At 52.0% G+C, this 17,953-nt stretch overlaps 1 protein-coding gene across 3 annotated transcripts in view; it reads left to right on the top strand.

Annotated features, from left to right (window-relative positions):
- Positions 1-422: 422 nt before the first annotated feature.
- Positions 423-17,953, top strand: part of UBASH3A (ubiquitin associated and SH3 domain containing A) — a 35,608-nt gene continuing 18,077 nt past the window's right edge. For all 3 annotated transcript variants that reach the window (XM_073231296.1, XM_017660946.3, XM_017660938.3), the window contains exons 1-7: positions 423-547; positions 2,509-2,562; positions 5,033-5,219; positions 7,447-7,645; positions 10,751-10,920; positions 11,732-11,940; positions 16,935-17,061. In XM_073231296.1, the coding sequence (XP_073087397.1) occupies positions 435-547; positions 2,509-2,562; positions 5,033-5,219; positions 7,447-7,645; positions 10,751-10,920; positions 11,732-11,940; positions 16,935-17,061 (1,059 nt within the window). In that variant the 5' untranslated portion in view covers positions 423-434. The remainder of the gene's footprint in view (positions 548-2,508; positions 2,563-5,032; positions 5,220-7,446; positions 7,646-10,750; positions 10,921-11,731; positions 11,941-16,934; positions 17,062-17,953) is intronic.

Genomic DNA, 17,953 nt, shown 5'->3' with positions numbered 1-17,953 from the left:
TGAATAACTAAAAGAACCCCAAATTTCAGGGCTAATGGAGACAATGGGTACAGTGGAATGTCTTGCAGACAAGCCAGCGAAGACCCAGCCCAGCAGAGAGCCCCAGCCCTGGCTTGTACTCCCTTGCCCTCCCTGCACACCCCCTCTTGTGCACACTGGTTCCCAAATGCAGTCCAAGTCAGTGCACAGTCAGATCCCGCACAGGGGCTTGGCGACCCTCTGGAACCTGAGCACCACAGTGGAAACAGGATTGGTGGGCGCAGCACCCCAGCGACCTGCAAAGAAAATTCTGAAAAACCATCCTCTAGTGCAAACAGGATATTAGCTTTTGTCAGAAAGATCAAAACGGGCTTGAGGTTTTCCTTCGCAGCCTCAGCCTCGCCTGCCCTTGCTCTCTGGCTTATCTGCTCATTTCAGTCCGCGGGCAGGAAGAGATGGCAGCTGGGGAGACTCAGCTCTACGCGAAGGTCTCCAACCGGCTCAAAGGCCACAGCGTGCCCTCACTCCTGGATTCCCTCCTGGGGATGGGCTTCCCGGTACACACCGCGTGAGTACTGCCTGTACCCAAGACCCCATGAACCCTTATACGGCCCCTGCCCCAACCTGCAGGCAGCTTGGAACGCTACTTCCTGCTGTGGGGCTGCACCATGCAGTGCAAGATACTGTCTCAAAATAGGGCCCCTTTTCTACTTTTTATACATGGCATGATCTTTGCCTTCTAAAGACAAACTCTGATGGCTGGGGGATGGGGTGGTCCTGAAATGTGTGAGAATTAGAAGCACCCCTATTTCTGGGGGTTGGGAGGTGCTTTGGCCTGGTTATACCAGGCAGTTCACTGACTCTGAGATGACATTTTGAAGTATTTCAGGCTCTGATTTTCAAGACTCCAAAGTCCAGGGAGTCTCCCATGCTGGGACCTGTTAAGAGAACCATCAATAGGAATATATTTCCAAACAGTGTGGCAAAAGCATTTGTCCATAGGGAAAACCTCTAGAATGTCTGATAAAGAAAAGACATGGTTAAGAAAGTACTGGAACAGTGTTGGCAGGATCCTCCTTACCAAGGAAAAGGCCCGCACATGGAATACTTAACCTTAGGAGACCCCCTTCTCAGGCAGGGAAATCTCCCAAAGCCATGAGCCGCGTACTGACCTGGGGTTTCAGCTTCCACAGGAAACCGATTTCTTTGATCTGGTCCTTCCACGTGCTTAGTCACATAGGGAAATACATCAGAAGGCCCCTTAGGTATTAGGGTAGGAGGAGGGCAAACTTTCCTTAAACATTGTCACAAAACCCTAACCAAATCAGATGAAACTGCTCTGAGACTACACCCACCCTTCCTTTTCCAATCCAAGTCCGGTCTGTCATCCCCATAACATCCATAATGAACTGGGGGCCTGGGAAATGGGGAGCAGAACCACTGCTGCAGGCCAGACAGCATCCCAGGTGCCTTCCATCCGGTGCAGCTGGAGACACTGAGGCCAGAGAGGGCGGGGCGTGGTAAGGCCGGATGGGACCCCCCTCTGGTGCCTCTGTAGCCCACGTTTTATTGTACGGCTGAAACAGGAGCACCCACACGTAGTCAGAAAACCCTCTAATTTGAACAACAGTCAGATGTTGGGGTAAAGAAGTATGCTTTGAGCTCGCATGTAGGCTGGACACCCTCAGGTAAGGCTCCGTGCCAAGGCCTCCCCACTGAAACCTCTCCAGGTGGCTTCATCCCCAATTAGCAGCCTTGGGCAGCACAGTACTGGGCTCCTCATCAGCCTGGCTCTGTCTGGCTGAACGCCTGAGCGAATCACCTCAGCCGTACTCCATTCTGCCCTGTTTGGTCCCATTCAGTTCAATTCAATTCAATGTCTGCAGGTCCAGGTTACAAGGATGAGTAAGTCCCAGCTGGGCCTCAGGACCTCCACGTCTGGTAGGGGAGGCGAATGGACACAAGCTCACTGTGCTGAGAAATGTGGGGGCCGTATGCGCGCTGGGGGCTGTGGGGTCTGCCTATCCAGCCCGCTTGGGCAGTTTGGGGAAGGCCTCAGGAGGAGGGACTTGAGCCGAGCCTGAAAGACCTGCTGCCATTTCTCTGAGGGCACCTTGGCACAGCGCTGCCTCTAGCAGGAAGGCAGATGTGCAAACCAGGGATGTGGCCCTTGGTGACCAGCCTGAGGATCCGAGAGGGGGCCCACCTGGCTTTGGGGTAGAGTGCATGGGCAAGGGCGGGGCAGAAAGGACTGAAGGCATGGCAGACCCCCGGCTTGGACTCCATGTGCAGGCCTGGGGGTGGGCGCCATGGAGGACAGTGTGAAGGAAAGCCCGGGTGGCCTGCATTTTCAAACCCCACAGTGGCACAAAGTGGAGGCTGGAGGAAGCCTGGGCACTGTGCCCAGCTGTGGAGCTGGGCAGCCAGACCTGGGGGCCTGACGGGCTCCGGGGCCTTCCCCGCTGCTCTGGCTCCTTCTGGGGAATGCAGGACGGGGTTCTGAGAGCATCGCTTTCCACTTCCCCCCAGGTTAAAGGCGTTGGCAGCTACTGGGAGAAAGACGGTGGAAGAGGCATCGAACTGGTGAGTGGGGCCAGCCTCGCAGGTGTGGAGCGCGTCTGGACCAAAGTGGGCAGTGCAGGGGGTGCCCTGGGAGGTGCCTGCCACACTCTGGGCCTGCCCACCCAGCACCCAGGGAAAAGAGAACAGAGGTGGGGGGGCTTTGACCCCAGCTTTCCTTACCTAAAAATCTGATTTAATCCAAATTACATCTGCCTATGAAGAAAAAATTCATGTGATTTGTTAAGTAAATGCAGAGCCATTTTTGCTGACCTAAGACAGAGGATACGACTTTCTCAGGCCCCCTCGGTGGGGGAGAGAATTTACTGGAAGTCATGAATGCCCCCAGAGGCACTGACCCCCTGCACCTGACCAGGAGCGGAGGGCTTGGGGGCCTCAGGGCGCTGTGGGTTCCAGGTGACTCTACCATGGACCAGCGGTGGCACCCTGCAAGCTGCCCTCTGCTGTGGGCCTCTGTTTTCTGCTGGGGATCAAGGAGAGGGCACCCCATTCTCTAAAACCCAGTCCAGCCTGACTGTGCCGCAATGCCACCGTTCTGCCCCTCGGTGGGAAGTCCCCTACCCTCATGCCGGATTGACCTCAGTGGAAATCAAACAATAAAAACCAGGTCCCACCAGACTGTGGTGCCCTCTCCCGAGCAGGAGAGCAAGAGCCGCAGTGGGTCTCTGAGCATCCGGCATGCCCTCGCTGGGAATCCGCCCCCTCCTTCAAGTCTAGCGAAGGCAAGCACCTGGGCAACCCTCAGGGCCAGTCTAACTCTGAGGTCAGTCGCCACATTTGAATTACAAACCAAACCCCCTGCTGTGAAAGCCATGGTTGGTCCCTGCCGGCTCTGGCTCAGTCCCACCAAGGAGCAGGGAGACAGAGCGGCCCAGACTCAGCCAGGCGTGGACCTGACCTTAGTTTAATTAAGACGCCATTAAAAACAAAGGCAACAGCAAGCGCGGTGAGGCGAGGGTCCAGCAGGGGTGTTCTCTCTCTTTCCGGGCTGCAGTCTGGGGTATCTGCCAGCGCTGAAAATGTGTGCAGCCCCTTGCCCTTAGTTCCATGTCTAAGCACATTCCCTGCAAAGATACAAAAGGCCTAAAAGCACATGTACAAAGATCTTGATCACAGTGTTATGAAATATTTTTCTGACGTGAATGTCCGTCAGTGGAATGGATGAATGAAACAATAATCATGTATAGGAGGAATATCGTGGACCCTCAGAAGAGTCACTGTGACAAGCCTAACCAGATGTGTCCATATCAAAAGGGATACATCACAAAAACATGCTGCTGAGCAAAAAATGCGAGTTGTAGAATGACTTGAACAAGAGCTTGATTTATATAAAACACATGCAAGTGCTATCTATGGATTTGTTACTTAAATTCCCAGAAGAAAAAGCAGATTAACAGCTGAGATCACCTCTAGAAGGGGGCGTGGGCCAGGAGCAATGTGGTTTGCTTCCCCTGTTGGTATTTTTTTATTATTAAGGAGAATAGATCTGCGTTAGATCCGCGTAACTGATATTTTCTCAAGGGCTTGTTCCTGCCTTCTAAACTGAATACTGTGTCTCAGGCACTTCCCAAAATCATTAGAAAGTCTTCAAAACCACAATTGCTTATGAGCAGATGATAAATAAGTTTCTTGTCATTTATCTAGCATTTCCTCCTTTCCTATTACAAATAACCCTGCAATAAATATTTTACACATGCAGTTTTATCTACACTTCTTGCTTTTTGCTTTGGCTAGATTTCTGAAAGTAGAATTATTTGTTCAAGCAGAATGGGTATTTTAAAGCTTTCAATGCATACTGGAAAATTGTTTTATATAAAGTTGCACAAATTCATCCTTATGTCTCGCTGCACCTTTCATACAATTGAGCACAACTTTTGTCCTTTGAAAAACATGTTGTTAGTTTGACAGATGAGAAAAATGGTACCTTATCGTCATCTTAATCTGCATTTTTATTATTAGTGAGTATAAACTTGAATTTTGGGTTATATATATTTTCCCTTATATTTAAAATAACTTTCTGAATAGAAAGAAAATACAATAAATACAATAGCCACTTAAATATTGTCTAGCTTTTTTGTGGCTTTAACTTTTACACTTAATTTGAAGTTTGAGATAACATTAAAATGTGAATTTTTCCTGCAAAGTATTTTCAACATTAAGATGGCTAGACCTCAAAGATCATTTGAAAGCCAGGTTCTGAGTTTTTCCATCACCTTTCTGGCTTTCCTGGTCTTTGACCTGGGGATCATACTAACCTGGGGATAAGGCTGGAGTGGACGCCCACCTGCTCTGTGCTGCACGGCCCCATGCCTGGTGCGACTCACCCAAGAGGCTGCTGGAAGGTCAGCTGGGCAGCATGTCCAAGTTGGGCGCTTAGCATGGCTGTTACTCTGAGTTGCTGTCATCCATCCTACATGGAGCGAGAACCTTTCTGTCATGACGCTGGGTGAAAGTGGCCTGACCTGTGTTGCAGGCTGCACTGTCATTGCAATGACCCTTCTCTAGATGATCCCATCCCCCAGGAGTATGCCCTCTTCCTCTGCCCCACGGGATCCCTGCTGGAGGAGCTTCAGGAGTTCTGGAGAGAGAGCAAGCGTCAGTGCACCAAGAACAGAGCTCATGAGGTCTTCCCTCACATCACGCTGTGTGAATTCTTCACGGTGAGTCAGCCCCTCTGTGGCACCAGTGTTCGTTAACATGGCAGCTGACGTCACTTTTTTATGGTAATGAGGTAATGATGGAAAAAAATTGAAGTCAGCCACGTGATTTATTGCCATGGGGTGGTCCATAGCTGTAGTGTTAGCTGGCCTTTCTGTGTGGCATATCCTCTACTTTGCTCCTCAGCTTCAGCTGGTCAACCCCTATGCACCCATCAGAACCCAACTCACATATCCCCTCCCTTTTAAGTCTCCCCAGCTCCCCAAGCAGAAGGGGTTACTGCCCTTTGTGCCCACACCATCTTTTGTCCACATCTAGTGGCACTTCCGTGTTGTGTGACAATGCGTCTTCTGCAGCTCTGTGTCCCTCACTTGGTGGAGCCCCTAGAAAGAGAGGGGGTCTGTGTACCTCCAGAGATGAGCACAGTGCCTCAGACAGAGTAGGTGCTTCAGAAATGGGTGGTGGGCTAACTGGCCACTTGCAAATGCAGGACTTTCCCTGCCTCAGGCACCAGCCCCAGTTTAGAAAATGGCCAAATAGGGGGTTTCACAGGGTCCTGGGAATGCGAGGAGAACCTGGGCTGCCCAAAAGAGGAGGAGGTTAGGAATGAGGCACAACAGCCAGCCAGCCACTTCCTTTGCGGCTCCCAGCAGAGGAGCTGGAGCGGGCACAGCTGGTGCCCGGCCTCTGCTCTCAGCAAACGCTGAGGACGCCCCCATGCTGAGGCCCCCGAGAGCCCAGGGGCCATCCTTTCCTGGCTCCACAGTGCCATATGGGGAGGGGACACAAACCTCTGCAGGGAAGGCTTCCGGAAGACAGCCCCAGAGAGCAGTGCCTCCCAGAGCCTTGAGAGACATTCCAGTCTGCAGGGGGCTGGGGCGAGGGTCCCCAAGACACAGGACTCTCCATGCCAAAACCCAGAATGCCCCGGACACACTGAGGTGAGTGGGCCGCCTTGCCCATCTTTGCCAGGATGGCCTCTGTGATAGTCACACTCCATTCTGACGTGTCCTCGGAGCTCACCAGGGCAGGGCAGCCAGAGCTGCAGAACCTTGGAAATGGGCAGTGAGGGGGCCGGCCTGGGCCTCTGCTCCTTGTCCCAGCCCACACATGGGTACACAGACACACACACATGGGTACACAGACACATACACGGGTACACAGACACACACACGGGTACACAGATACACACACAGGTGTACAGACACACACAGGTACACAGACACACACATGGGTACACAGACACATACACAGGTACACATTGACACACAGATGACACACACACACACCCTCGCATCAGCTGCCCTGCTCACCCGCATCCCCAGCCCTGTCCTGGTGGCCAAGTGCCCTCCCAGTCAGGAGAGCGCGGTAAGGGTCCCATCTTTGCCTTTGATACTGTGAAATCACCATGTGGTGGCAATGACAGCTCTGTTATGTGACTCTGTGCTCCCAGGTGAGTATTTGAGACGGAGACACACGTGGGGACAGGCGGTCATTCCCTCAGTGCCTGGGGGTCTAGTGTGCTCCATGCAGCAGGGCCTCCCAGGCCACGTGGGCGTCAAAGATAAGGCAGACAGGGATGGCCAGAGAAAGGAGACGGAGATGCGCATAAAAACTCTCCCATGGTGTAGACCTCAGGGAATAAACCCTGGACGTTCAGCGGGAGCCCCTGCTGGGACGAGACAGGAGTGAGCCCGTTTCCTGTGGGGACGTGGGTCTGGGTCTCTCGGCTTCTCACGTGGCCATGTGGAGCCTTCCATGTGGAGGAAGGCCTCCAAGACTTGGAAGTGGGCACGCGGAGTCCAGGAACAGGGAGGGGGGCTGGCCCAGCTGGAGGGCAGTATGCTGGGGGGTGGGCAGCAGTGCAGGCAGCACAGGGCCTACAGGCCTGGCGGTCTGCTGAGCAGTTTGGTCAGGGGGACAGGGAGCACCGCAGCAGGGAGCACCGCAGCAGGACACCCTGGCAGGACACCGTGGCAGGGGCACTGCGGCACGGGTGGACTGGCCATGACGTGCAGGGACAAGATGTAGTGGGAGGACACATAAAGGATATTCCATTCAAAAGAAATCTCACCTGCAATCTCTAAGAAACTCAGGACCAAGCACAGGACAGACACGTGGGTAGATAAATCATGTGACAGCACGGTGACCAGGAAAGCGGCCTGGCTGCATCATTTCATGAATGAGGTTGGCAGCGGAGGTGAGAAGGCCCCCTCCCTGTCCCCTCAGTGTGAGGACCACAAGGTGGACTGTCTGTACGAGGCTCTGAAGAGGGCTGGCGACGGGGTGCTGGGCTCCTTCCCCTCGGCGGTCCCCCTGGTTCTCCATTCTTCTGTCAGCTACCTGGGCTTCTTCGTGAATGACAGCCCTGCAGACGTCATCCGGGAATTCGCCATGACCTTCGCCACGGAAGCATCCATCTTAGCAGGTAGGCAGCCCTAGCCAGCTGCACACGGGGGGCCGGGGATAAGAAGTGACCCCTTGTGTCCAGGGCCACGCTTGCCACATTCGGATGCAGGGCATGATCCCCGAGGTGCAGAATGCAGGCTGTGCCTTGACGCAGCAGCAGCCGGCTGGCGGGCAGGGCCGGGCTCAGGTGGGCAGACGCCCCCGCCCACACCCCTTCCACCCCCACCTCTCCCTTTGCAGTCAGTCTCTCTGACGCGGCCCGAACCGAGGCTGAGCAGTTTAACTCCAGCCTCCCTGAGGGGCCAGGATGCCCTTCAGAGGTTCAGCAAACAGACCCAGGCCCAGCAGTTGTCTGCTCCCTAAGCGGGGACACCCTTGTTTGCACGGAGGTGGTTTTTCAAGCATTTGCCATGTTCCAGCTGCCTGGAGGACTGTCCCAGGAGGGGACATTGTGTTGCCCTGGGATGATGGGGGACTGTGGGCTGGTGCGCACATGGGGCGATCAGCCCCAGGCGCCTGTGGGCATGCCTCCTCACGGGGTCAGCGCTGTAAGACATAAGTCCTGATTGACTTATTTTAATTGTTTAGATAGAAGCATAGTGTTTTCTCTTTGGGCTCTTGGGAGAAAGATTATCTAGACTCGGTTTGAGAATCAGCAAAATTCCATTTCCTCCAACACCAGCCCTGGTCTGGACAGCAAGGCTCCAGCTGGGCAGGAATTCTGGACCAGACCCCAGGAAATAGGAATTTCCCCTGCATCTCTGGGTGGTGAAGCGCCTTGCTCAAGTCATCCCCACTCCCTGAGTCTCTCCTTTCTCTGCAAAACTGCCAGGCCCTCGCCCTTCCAACAACCCTTCCAACAACGTGGCCTGTGTTGGCAGGGCCGCCCCCAGCCCCCGGTGCACAGAGGGCGCTCAGTGCTATTCAAACTGTCAATTCTGAAACCCAAAGAGGCCGCAGTGACCCGGGGGGAGGACGCATCCCTGCCTCCCCACAGGTGTCTGTCTGTCCCTCTCTGCAGACGTATGAACACTGCATCAGACACTAAGTACATCCGTGAATCCCGATTTCCGCCTAGAGGCCGGCTCATCGTTCTGGGGGCCATATTCGCTGGGTGATCACGCACTTCCCTATGCCTTTGTGGACTGGCCTCCTTTATGGAAACATGAGCTCAAATGATGGATCATTAATCTCCTTGCCTCCAAATGGACCATGTGCTCCTTGTCCTGATGCCACCTGTCAACCACATGCCTCAGAGCAGGGGTGGCACCTCACTCACTCTTCATGCCCTCCAGAAAGTGGCTCCATTTTGAAAATAGAAAAACTGAGGCCTGTAAAGGGTAAAGAGCTTGCCTAAGGTCACTGTCATTAGGAGAATGGTTTCCCCCAAAATTCATGTCCACCCAAAACTTCAGAAAAGGAACTTATTTGCAAATAGTATTTTGCAGATACAATTAGGAAGGATGAGGTCACACTCCAGTGGGGTGGCCCTAAATCCAATACCTGTGTCCTTGTAAGAAGCGGAGAGACACAGGGAGACGCAGGGAGGACAGCATGTGACCGCAGAGGCAGAGAGTGAAGGGACACGGCCACACACCAGGGAATGCCAGGAGCCTCCAGAGCTGGGAGAGGCAGGAAGGACCTTCCCCAGAGCCTCCAGAGGGAGGGCGGCTCTGCCGGCAACTGGATTTCAGAATTCTGGCCTCCAGACCGAGAAGACACACGTTCATGGTCTCAGGCCCCTGTTCATGGTGGTTTGTGTCGCCTGGCCTGGTCACCACCCTGCCTTGCGCAGCCTGTGCCCTGGGCCTGACGCTGACCCTGAGGAGTTAGGAGGGGCCGGTCACAGCTCTGCTGTGTCTTGGGTCCCTCTCAGGGCAAGCGCGTCCCTCCCTAGTGAACTGTCCCCACAGGTATGGAGCCACGGAGAGAAGGAAGGACAAGGCCCATTCAGAAGCCGGCATGACTCACCGATCACCCCGGTGACGACTGGCAGTGGGTCTTTCCCAGGCCAGGCCGACGCACGGAGTGAGGCTGTCCTCCCCACTGCTGAGCAGCTCGGAGAGGGGCTGCCCCGCCGCCCACACACTGTCTGCTTAGGCTTCCACCTGCAGGGTTTCATATTCACCACCAAAGGCTCACGTACAGGATGGAAGACAAGCCTGGGCTCCAGGAGGTGCTAGCATCAAGCTTGACATTTTCTGTGGGGGGAACAGGCTATTGGCTGGTGTTGCCCTTGGGAGAGGTGGCAGTGATGAGTATTTCCTGAGACTCCCAGAGACCACAAGTTAGGGGCTGGTTTCCAGGCGGCCCAGCAGGCGGGCAGCACTGGGTGCAAGTTGTTGCTGTTGAAATGGAAGCTGCGTCAGGCCACACAGGCCACAGTGCCCCCCAAAGGCCACCTGCCAGAAGGGGCGGAAGGTGGTAAAGCCAGGTCTACCAGAGACCGAAGTCTGTGCTGCCCCCGCGCAGCAGCCCCTCCCCAGAACATAACATAAATGATTCTGTGGCCCTGCTGAAATCCAGCGTGGCTGACCTGGGAACGTGGGCTGGGGGCCTGAGAGCTGGGCCCTGAGCCGGAGGCCACCCCGAGAGAGCAGAGGTGGCCTCTCCCAGGGCTTCCAGCCTCACCAAAGTGAGCAGAATCTTAGACCTGGTGTGTTTTGTGGGGTTGTATTGCCTGTGGCATTTTCCTGCTGAGACTGCAGTGGAACAAAAAGCCATTGAACTGGTGGGAGAGGCTTCTGGTCCAGCCTGCTGAGTAATGTGCACCCCCACAGGGACCGACAGAAAAAAATGTCACACCACACATTTTACCAACTGTTTGAGCAACTAGATTCCATAAGTCCCCCAACCCCCCAAAACCCACATCTCTACAGTCCCCTCTTTCTTACTCCTTTAAAATCTGCAGGTATCCACTCACCTCCCTTAGAAGGTAAACTCTTTGAGACAGTATAGTCAGGGAAGGTTCACTGCCTTCAAGGAAGCCCCAGGCTAGAGGGGTAAGGAGTGGGCAGAGGCAGGAAGCCCCATGTGCCAAGACATTGAGAGCTGGTCCTGGGTGTGCAGGGGTGACAGTGCGGTTAAGGGTGCCCAGCACCCCTGTGTTTATCTGACTTCACAGACTGCACCGTGAAGCCTTGCACCAAGCAGCTGCACCTGACGCTGGCCCACAAGTTCTACCCCCACCACCAGAGGGCGCTGGAGCAGCTGGCCAGAGCCATCCGCCCCGGCCCCGGCTGCCAGTGGACCGCAGCGCTGTACTCCCGAGACATGCGCTTCGTGCACTACCAGGTGAGCAACCCGGGCCTTGGAGGCCTCTGCTGGAGCTGCCTAGGGGGGCCGTTTTGCTGACTCCTCCCCCCATCCCCTTCCCCTCCCCACCACAGAGGAAGAGAGGGGTCCAGCAGAGCCTCACCCCCAGGAGCCCTCTGCTGGAGCATTTCAGTAGAAAGAAATTCTACTCTTTCTCTAAAATAATTTCCTTTTTTCATACAATTTAGACCTAGCCTTCTTTTATACATGAGTTGTGGACACACAAAAATTGGATTAAAAAAGGAAGCATTTCTGGTAATAAAAATGGACTACTATAAAAATTTATGAATATGTTGTACTGCTCATTAATTTGTTTAAGTAATGATTTGGGTGAAACCTCCTCCCAAGACTTCCTCCCCACAAGCTGACTGGTTTAAATAGAAAGTGTGCTGTGTTCCTTTCAGACCCAGGGGACTACGTACGCGTGAATCTACGGTGTTCCATAGTGTAAAGAAGCTATAGATAACCTCACCCTAAAGAAGGTGGATGTGAAGGTTTGGTTATCATCAAGATCTTTTGTGTAAGAAATAAGTAAAAAGAAAGAGGTGATTGATGGATAGATAGATAGATGGATAGATGCCAAAATTCATTTCTAAATCTACCCAAAGGATTCTCTGCTGCATTTTGTTCTATTTCACACTACCACCGGACAAAGGCTGGGGTAGTGTCTTGGAGGTGTAGCGCACATCCGGGAGCCTGCAAGCAACAAGCAGGTGGAATGGCCTCCTACTGTGACATTTCTCAGCACCTGTCCTTGCTTGAGTCACGAAGGCACTTCCCTTTTTTCCAGACCCTGAGAGCCCTATTCCAGTACAAACCCCAGAACATGGATGAGCTGACACTGCGTCCTGGCGACTACATCTTTGTGGACCCCACTCAGCAGGACGAAGCCAGCGAGGGCTGGGCCATTGGGATCTCGCATCGGACTGGCTGCCGGGGCTTCCTGCCGGAGAACTACACGGAGCGGGCCAGCGAGTGTGACACATGGGTGAGGCACAGGTGAGTGAGTCATCTATCGGCAGCCCAAGGTTTCTCTCCACGTTAGTGTCCCACTTCCATCTACATGCCACGGTCACAGTGTTTGCTTGTTTCTGGACCAATCAATCATCAGTAAAAATGGTCTTTTCTGTGCTGGCAACATTACCCCTGTAGGTAAACAGTAAATATCTTGGTTGATTCATGGTGTCCTGCTGATGACCTTCAGAAAACAACGCTTTCTCTATATGGCTTCTGAGATCCTAATACCAAACAGCTGAGACATACCACTTCCTTACTATGGACATTGTGATCAGACCCTAAGCCTGGGCTCAGCATATAAACAGTCGAGTCTTAAGATGCATTTTTAGTTTTCTATTGCTAAATAGCAGATGGCCATGAACTTAACAGCTAGAACAATGCACAGTTATTATCTCACAGTTTTCATGCATGGGGAGTCTGGGCATGACTCAGCTTGGGGTCTCACAAGGCCACAGTCACATTTTGCCCGAGGCTGGGGTCTGATCCGAGGCTTGGGGTCTGCTCCGAGGCTTGGGGTCTGCTCCCAAGCTTTCGTGGTCGCCGGCAGAATTCATTTCCTTGAAGCTGTAGGACCCCCTGGTGGCCCACTTCTTCACATTCAGCTGGAGAACCTCTTCACTTTATCATCTTCAGCATCATCCGGAGAAGCTAAGGCTTTTCAGAATCATTGGGTTCCTTTTGTTTAACAATTCTTCCCCCAATTCCTCTCCTCACATTTTACCATAAGCATCAGGAAGAAACCAATCCAAACCTTGAACACATTGCTTGGAAATATTCTTGGCTATATAACAAATTTCATCCCTTACAAGTTCTGCTTTCCAAGGACAATCTCACTAAACTCTTTGCTACCTACAAGGATCCCCCTTCCTCCCATTTACTATCATGTATCTGACTCCCTCTGTCCCTCACCAGCATCTAGCTATTAACCGTCTGTCCAAGGCCATTTAAACTTTATCATGATTCTCAGAACCCCCAGCCTCCACTCACTGCTCAGTCCAAAGCTGCTCCCCTACTTGAGGTGTCTGTTACAGTAGCACCCCACTCCTGATACCAGCTTCATATCAGCAAGTTTCACCAGACAAGCAGGACAGTTATTATTATTTTGCATATATATGTATATAACATAAATACATATATAAAATATAAAATATTTATACTTATGCTCAATACTTATGTTAAAATATAATAAATAATTTATATTTTTATGTTATGTTGTTTATATCATTGTTATATGAACATATGACACTACATATGTATACATGTCCATATATGTATTCATTAAAAGGAATTGCCTCATCCAAGTGTCGGGCCAGCTAAGCAAGAGCCAGCAAGGAGGGAAGGGGACCAGAGCAAGCTGGGGAGCATGGGTGATGGGGAGCTTGTCACTTACATGTGACATGGGGGAGGACCCCCCAGGCAGATCTGACAGCAGTTGCACACACAGCTGCTATTTGCACTCTCTGAGCTAAGGGAAGCCCTAAGCTGTTTTTAAAGAACTAGCTGAGTAAGTCAGGCCCACCCAGGATCATCTGCCTTTTGATTGACTTAAAGTCAGTAATTAGGGCATTAGTCACACCTGCAAAATCTTTTCATAGCAGCAGCTACATTAGTATTTGATTAGAAAATGGGAAAAAGTGTGCATACACTTTCAACTATGACCTAAACTGCCTGAGAGCTAATGAGATTAAAAAATAAGTCAGTGAAATGGATTGAGACATCATCACAAAAGAAACTTAGAGGTTTTAAAAATGGTTCATGAGGAAGTATCTTATGTATTGATATGAAAAAAATAAGTTGCAGAGCCATGTGTAAGTACTGCTCGTGGGACGGGATGACATAAAGCATAATAACACATAATATGCATGATATGTATGTATGTATATGCATGTCTGTGCCTAAAAGTTCCCTGAAAAAATCCCCAGAAACTTCCAACAGTGGTCACAGAGGGGGAGCCGGGTGAAGGGACAAGGAATGGAAAGGAGGTATTTCACTCTCTCCCATTCCATAATTTTTAAATGTTTGAACCATATAAATGCATTACTTATTCAAAATATAAATTAATCGGTGTTAAAGTTAAAGGGAAGAACATAAGGAAATTGGGTCAAAGAGAGAATAAAGGGAGAGAAGTCAGACAAACGCAGGGCTGAGGATTGCAAACACTGTGTGAGCTGGGAGTCCCCAGCTCCGAGCGTCCCACACCCAGTGTGCAAAGGGACACAGCTTCTACAAAAGGATCATAGCCACCCCAGGCACAGGCGTGGACATGGCATGTGTCCTGTGGGCCACACAGAACCCCAGGATATGGTGCCACAAGGGGTAATCAAATATACCCCTCCTGCTAGACCGCTGAGAAGACCCCAACCCCAGAGGGCAGAGAGGTGGATGATGTCACAGTCAGGAAGCGCTTCTTTCTCTTTAGAACCAACTCTGTCACCAGCCCAGGAAACTATTCAAGGAAAGCAGGAGAGGGGGTGCTGGTTACACTCTGACCATCGAGTTCCAGGGGCTTGGGGCTCCCCTACAATCCCTGTCCTTTTAGCACATTCTCCACTGTCTGCTCAGGAAGGGAAGGCTGCACGATCACCAGGCAATTGGCAAGCCTGGATGTTTCTAGAATGATGCCATGAAGATTCTGGAGATGATGAGTTTGTGGCTGCTACATTTTTTACTTCACACTTAATCTGTCGGTCAATGTCACCAACATAACCATTGCAGCCTTTCAGCTTGACATGTCTGGGACTATTCTTAGAAACAAGTTTGCCTTAGGAATTAATAAATAGTAACAGAAATTGAAACAAAGGGGGAGAAAAATAAGTACTAGGTCAGGCTGTGGGGTGTATGATTGGCCATGTTCTGGAAGCTCCCCCATCCTGGCTAGGGGAGCAGGCTCAGCTGTCCTGGCTTAGTCCTTTAAAACTGCCAAAAGTGTACCTAATTAAGCACTTGATTCTTCTTAAATTAGAAAATGGTCCTTGAATGGCTCAACACATCACCAATCTGTTGAGTAGTGGGAAATGTGGCCCAAAGGCTAGTATAGCTGTGGGTGGGCAGATAAATCCCCCTACAGTGCCAGCCACAGGGCTCACTCTGGGCACATGCAATTCAGGCAACATGAGCTGCCAGCCTCACAGTGCCTGAGAAGAGATGTGCAAGCAGCCTGGGAGGAATCCCCTGCCTGCCAGAGGGGACACGGTTCTAGGGGTAAGTTGGCAGCTACAATGACCATTACTTGGCCATTAAAACGTCAGTCACCCACCACCAGCATGACAGCTTCAGCTGTTGTGCCAATGGTCCTGGGGGTCTGGATTAACTCGATGGCAAAATCACACTATGGTGTTTGCCCTTCACTTTGAAGAAAAGCATCAGAGGTGATCAGCGAGATCGTGGGGTAACAGTGGGCTCAGAGTCACTGGTTTTCAGCTCTCTGCAGGGAAGAGCCTACGTGCCTGATGGTGGAACAGAAAGCAGAGAGGCCAAGGATGTTAGCACTTAGAGAACATTTTGTCGTCTTCTAGCTGAGATGAGATTCTCAAGCTGAAGCTGTACGTGCTCAGTAACTTTCCAGAACCACAAACTGCTAGCAAGTAGCTCAGATGCAATAAAGTGACTGTTAAGGGCTGAGCTGTGTTACCCCAATTCATGTGGTGAAGCCACACCTCAGAATGTGACTGCAGTTGGAGGCTGGGTCTTTACAGAGGTGATTAAGGTAAAATGAGGTCACTGGGGGGACCCTAATCCGATGACTAGTGTCCTCAATAGAAGAGGAGATGAGGACACAGACGTGCACAGAAGCATGACCCCGTGAGGACATGGGGAGGGAGTGGCATCCACGTGCCCAGGAGAGAGGCCTTGGGGGAGCCAGCCCTGCCCGCCCCTGCATCTCGGACTCCCAGCCTCCAGGACTGGGAGGCACCAGGGTCTGTTGTTTCCATCTGGGGTATTTTGTTCTGGCAGCCCTAGCAAGCTAATTCAGGGACATATGTAGTCCTTAGAACCCCACAGATGGCAGCTATGCCCCTTTTAAAAGCCAGGGAGGATTTAAACAGATCTGTTCCTAGGCTGTAAGTTAATCATTAAGTGGTTCACTTATATTTAAAAGAAAAATAGAAATATTACAATGCTGTGTTCCTTCCTTTCCACTCCCACCCCCATGTTCCCGTCATGATCTTACTTATATTTCATTTGAGAGACTAACCAGAAAAATTCAGTTTTTTTCCCGACTGTACAGTTCACAGATGTTATTTATAGATAATGAGGCTTTGCTATCTACACCATGAGCCACAGGCAGGGCACGGGTGCCCCACCTCGCCTGCAGGAAGCAGAAACAGCTAGCATTTCCTGAGTCAATATGAGGCTATGAACACTGCGGACAGCATGTTTATCTGAAAAGGGGAGCGTCAGTGGTCTGGGCATGATGTCAATGTTCTTGGTCTGCTTAGGATCAACTAAAGCCCACACTTCATACATGTTGGCATCTGATGGGATAAGAATGTATGAACAAAGTAAACCTATTTGACCTGGACCCCGCCAATGGGGATTTACAGCACAAGACAGGAGAGGCAACATGAAAAGGAAAAGCATGACTGGCAGACATTTAAGACGTGCTGACTAGATCGAAACACCACTCAAGGAATGAATGGTCTGGGGTGTGTGGCTGTGGCTGTGAAAGACAGGTGGCCTGAGGCTGCGGATGGCTGGGACACAAGACAGAGGCTGGCAAGAAGCTCCTGGCGCCGACCTCCTGAGGTCTCAGGACGGAGGCTTGGTGGCCGTCCATCAGCCCCTGACAGACAGTGGCAGTGATGAGAAACCGCCAGGTTTACTCAGGAATGAGTCATGCTAAGCCCTGATGCCACTGGGTTTCCTCCTCCCAGTGACCTTACCTGCCTGGTGGGGCATGTGCTCATCTCAGGCACAGGCATGACCAGACACTTCTGAGTCTTCATGATACCGGTATCCCTTTTCTTCCCCCACAGGACGTACACCTTCAGCCTGGCCATGGACCTGAACTCCAGGAAGGACAGTGAAGCCAGCAACAGGCAGAATGGGGAGCTGCCTCCCCCACAAACACCTGGGGGCATGAACAACATGCAGGCCTTGCAGGTGACAGAGAATCCTTCTTTGTAAAGTGAGCGGGGTGAGACCACAATCTGTATTGACTCCATGGTGAACCCAGCCTCTCAGGTGCTGCTTTGGTCTGTCAAACATGGGTGCCATGCCCTCTGGTGCTGAGGCCACACTGCTCTGCCCACCCCAGGACAGGGCTGAAGCCCCTCTGCTGTGAGCTGGGCTCCCAGGGGCAGCCTGCCAAGGGTCTGCAAGAACTTGCACCACATGTTCAAAGTTTAGGCAGTCGTGGCGCTGAGACATGGGACAAGGAAGAAACAAGGACACAGCCTTGCCCCACATCCTGAGATCCCACCCAGCTGTTGCATCAGCAAACTGTGTGATTCCAAAGAGGTCACCTCCCCAGGCCCCAAAAGATGGAGCTTCTGATCTTTCAAGTCAGGGCCAGGAGACATAAGGAGTCTTGTGCTCAGTAGCCTGGAGGTCAGCAGACTCAGCCCTAAGGCCCTGAGACACTGTACGTTACATACAGAGACTTCGAGCGTTCCTTTGGCTCCAAATACCACATTTCATATGCCCACCAGAGACCCAGCAAGCACAGCCCACTGCCTTAAGCAGCTGGGGATTCTGCATTGCCCACCCTTCCTGGGGACTGCGAGGGTCTGGCAGGAGCTGCCACAATGCTGGCTCCAAGAACACATGTGAGATGGGTGACATTTACCCCCAGCCCTACTTTCCCCAGTGTCCCCTCCTTCTCAACAGCCCCTAACCAAACCATTTCCCCACCAGTGGGGAGGCCGCTTGGTCCTGCTGATAAACTGAAGAAGTGCTAGAGGAAGCGGGTAGTCAGCACAGACCCTCTAGGCTCCACCGGCATGGCAGACGCAGACCTGAGAGTGAATGGTCAGCTGCACGGCTGTGTTGCAGA

This window comes from Manis javanica, chromosome 3 (assembly GCF_040802235.1).
Source record: "Manis javanica isolate MJ-LG chromosome 3, MJ_LKY, whole genome shotgun sequence".
NCBI classification, from domain to species: Eukaryota; Metazoa; Chordata; class Mammalia; order Pholidota; family Manidae; genus Manis; species Manis javanica.
Note: the sequence above shows the minus strand (reverse complement) of the source record. Positions and strands in the feature narration are given on the sequence as shown.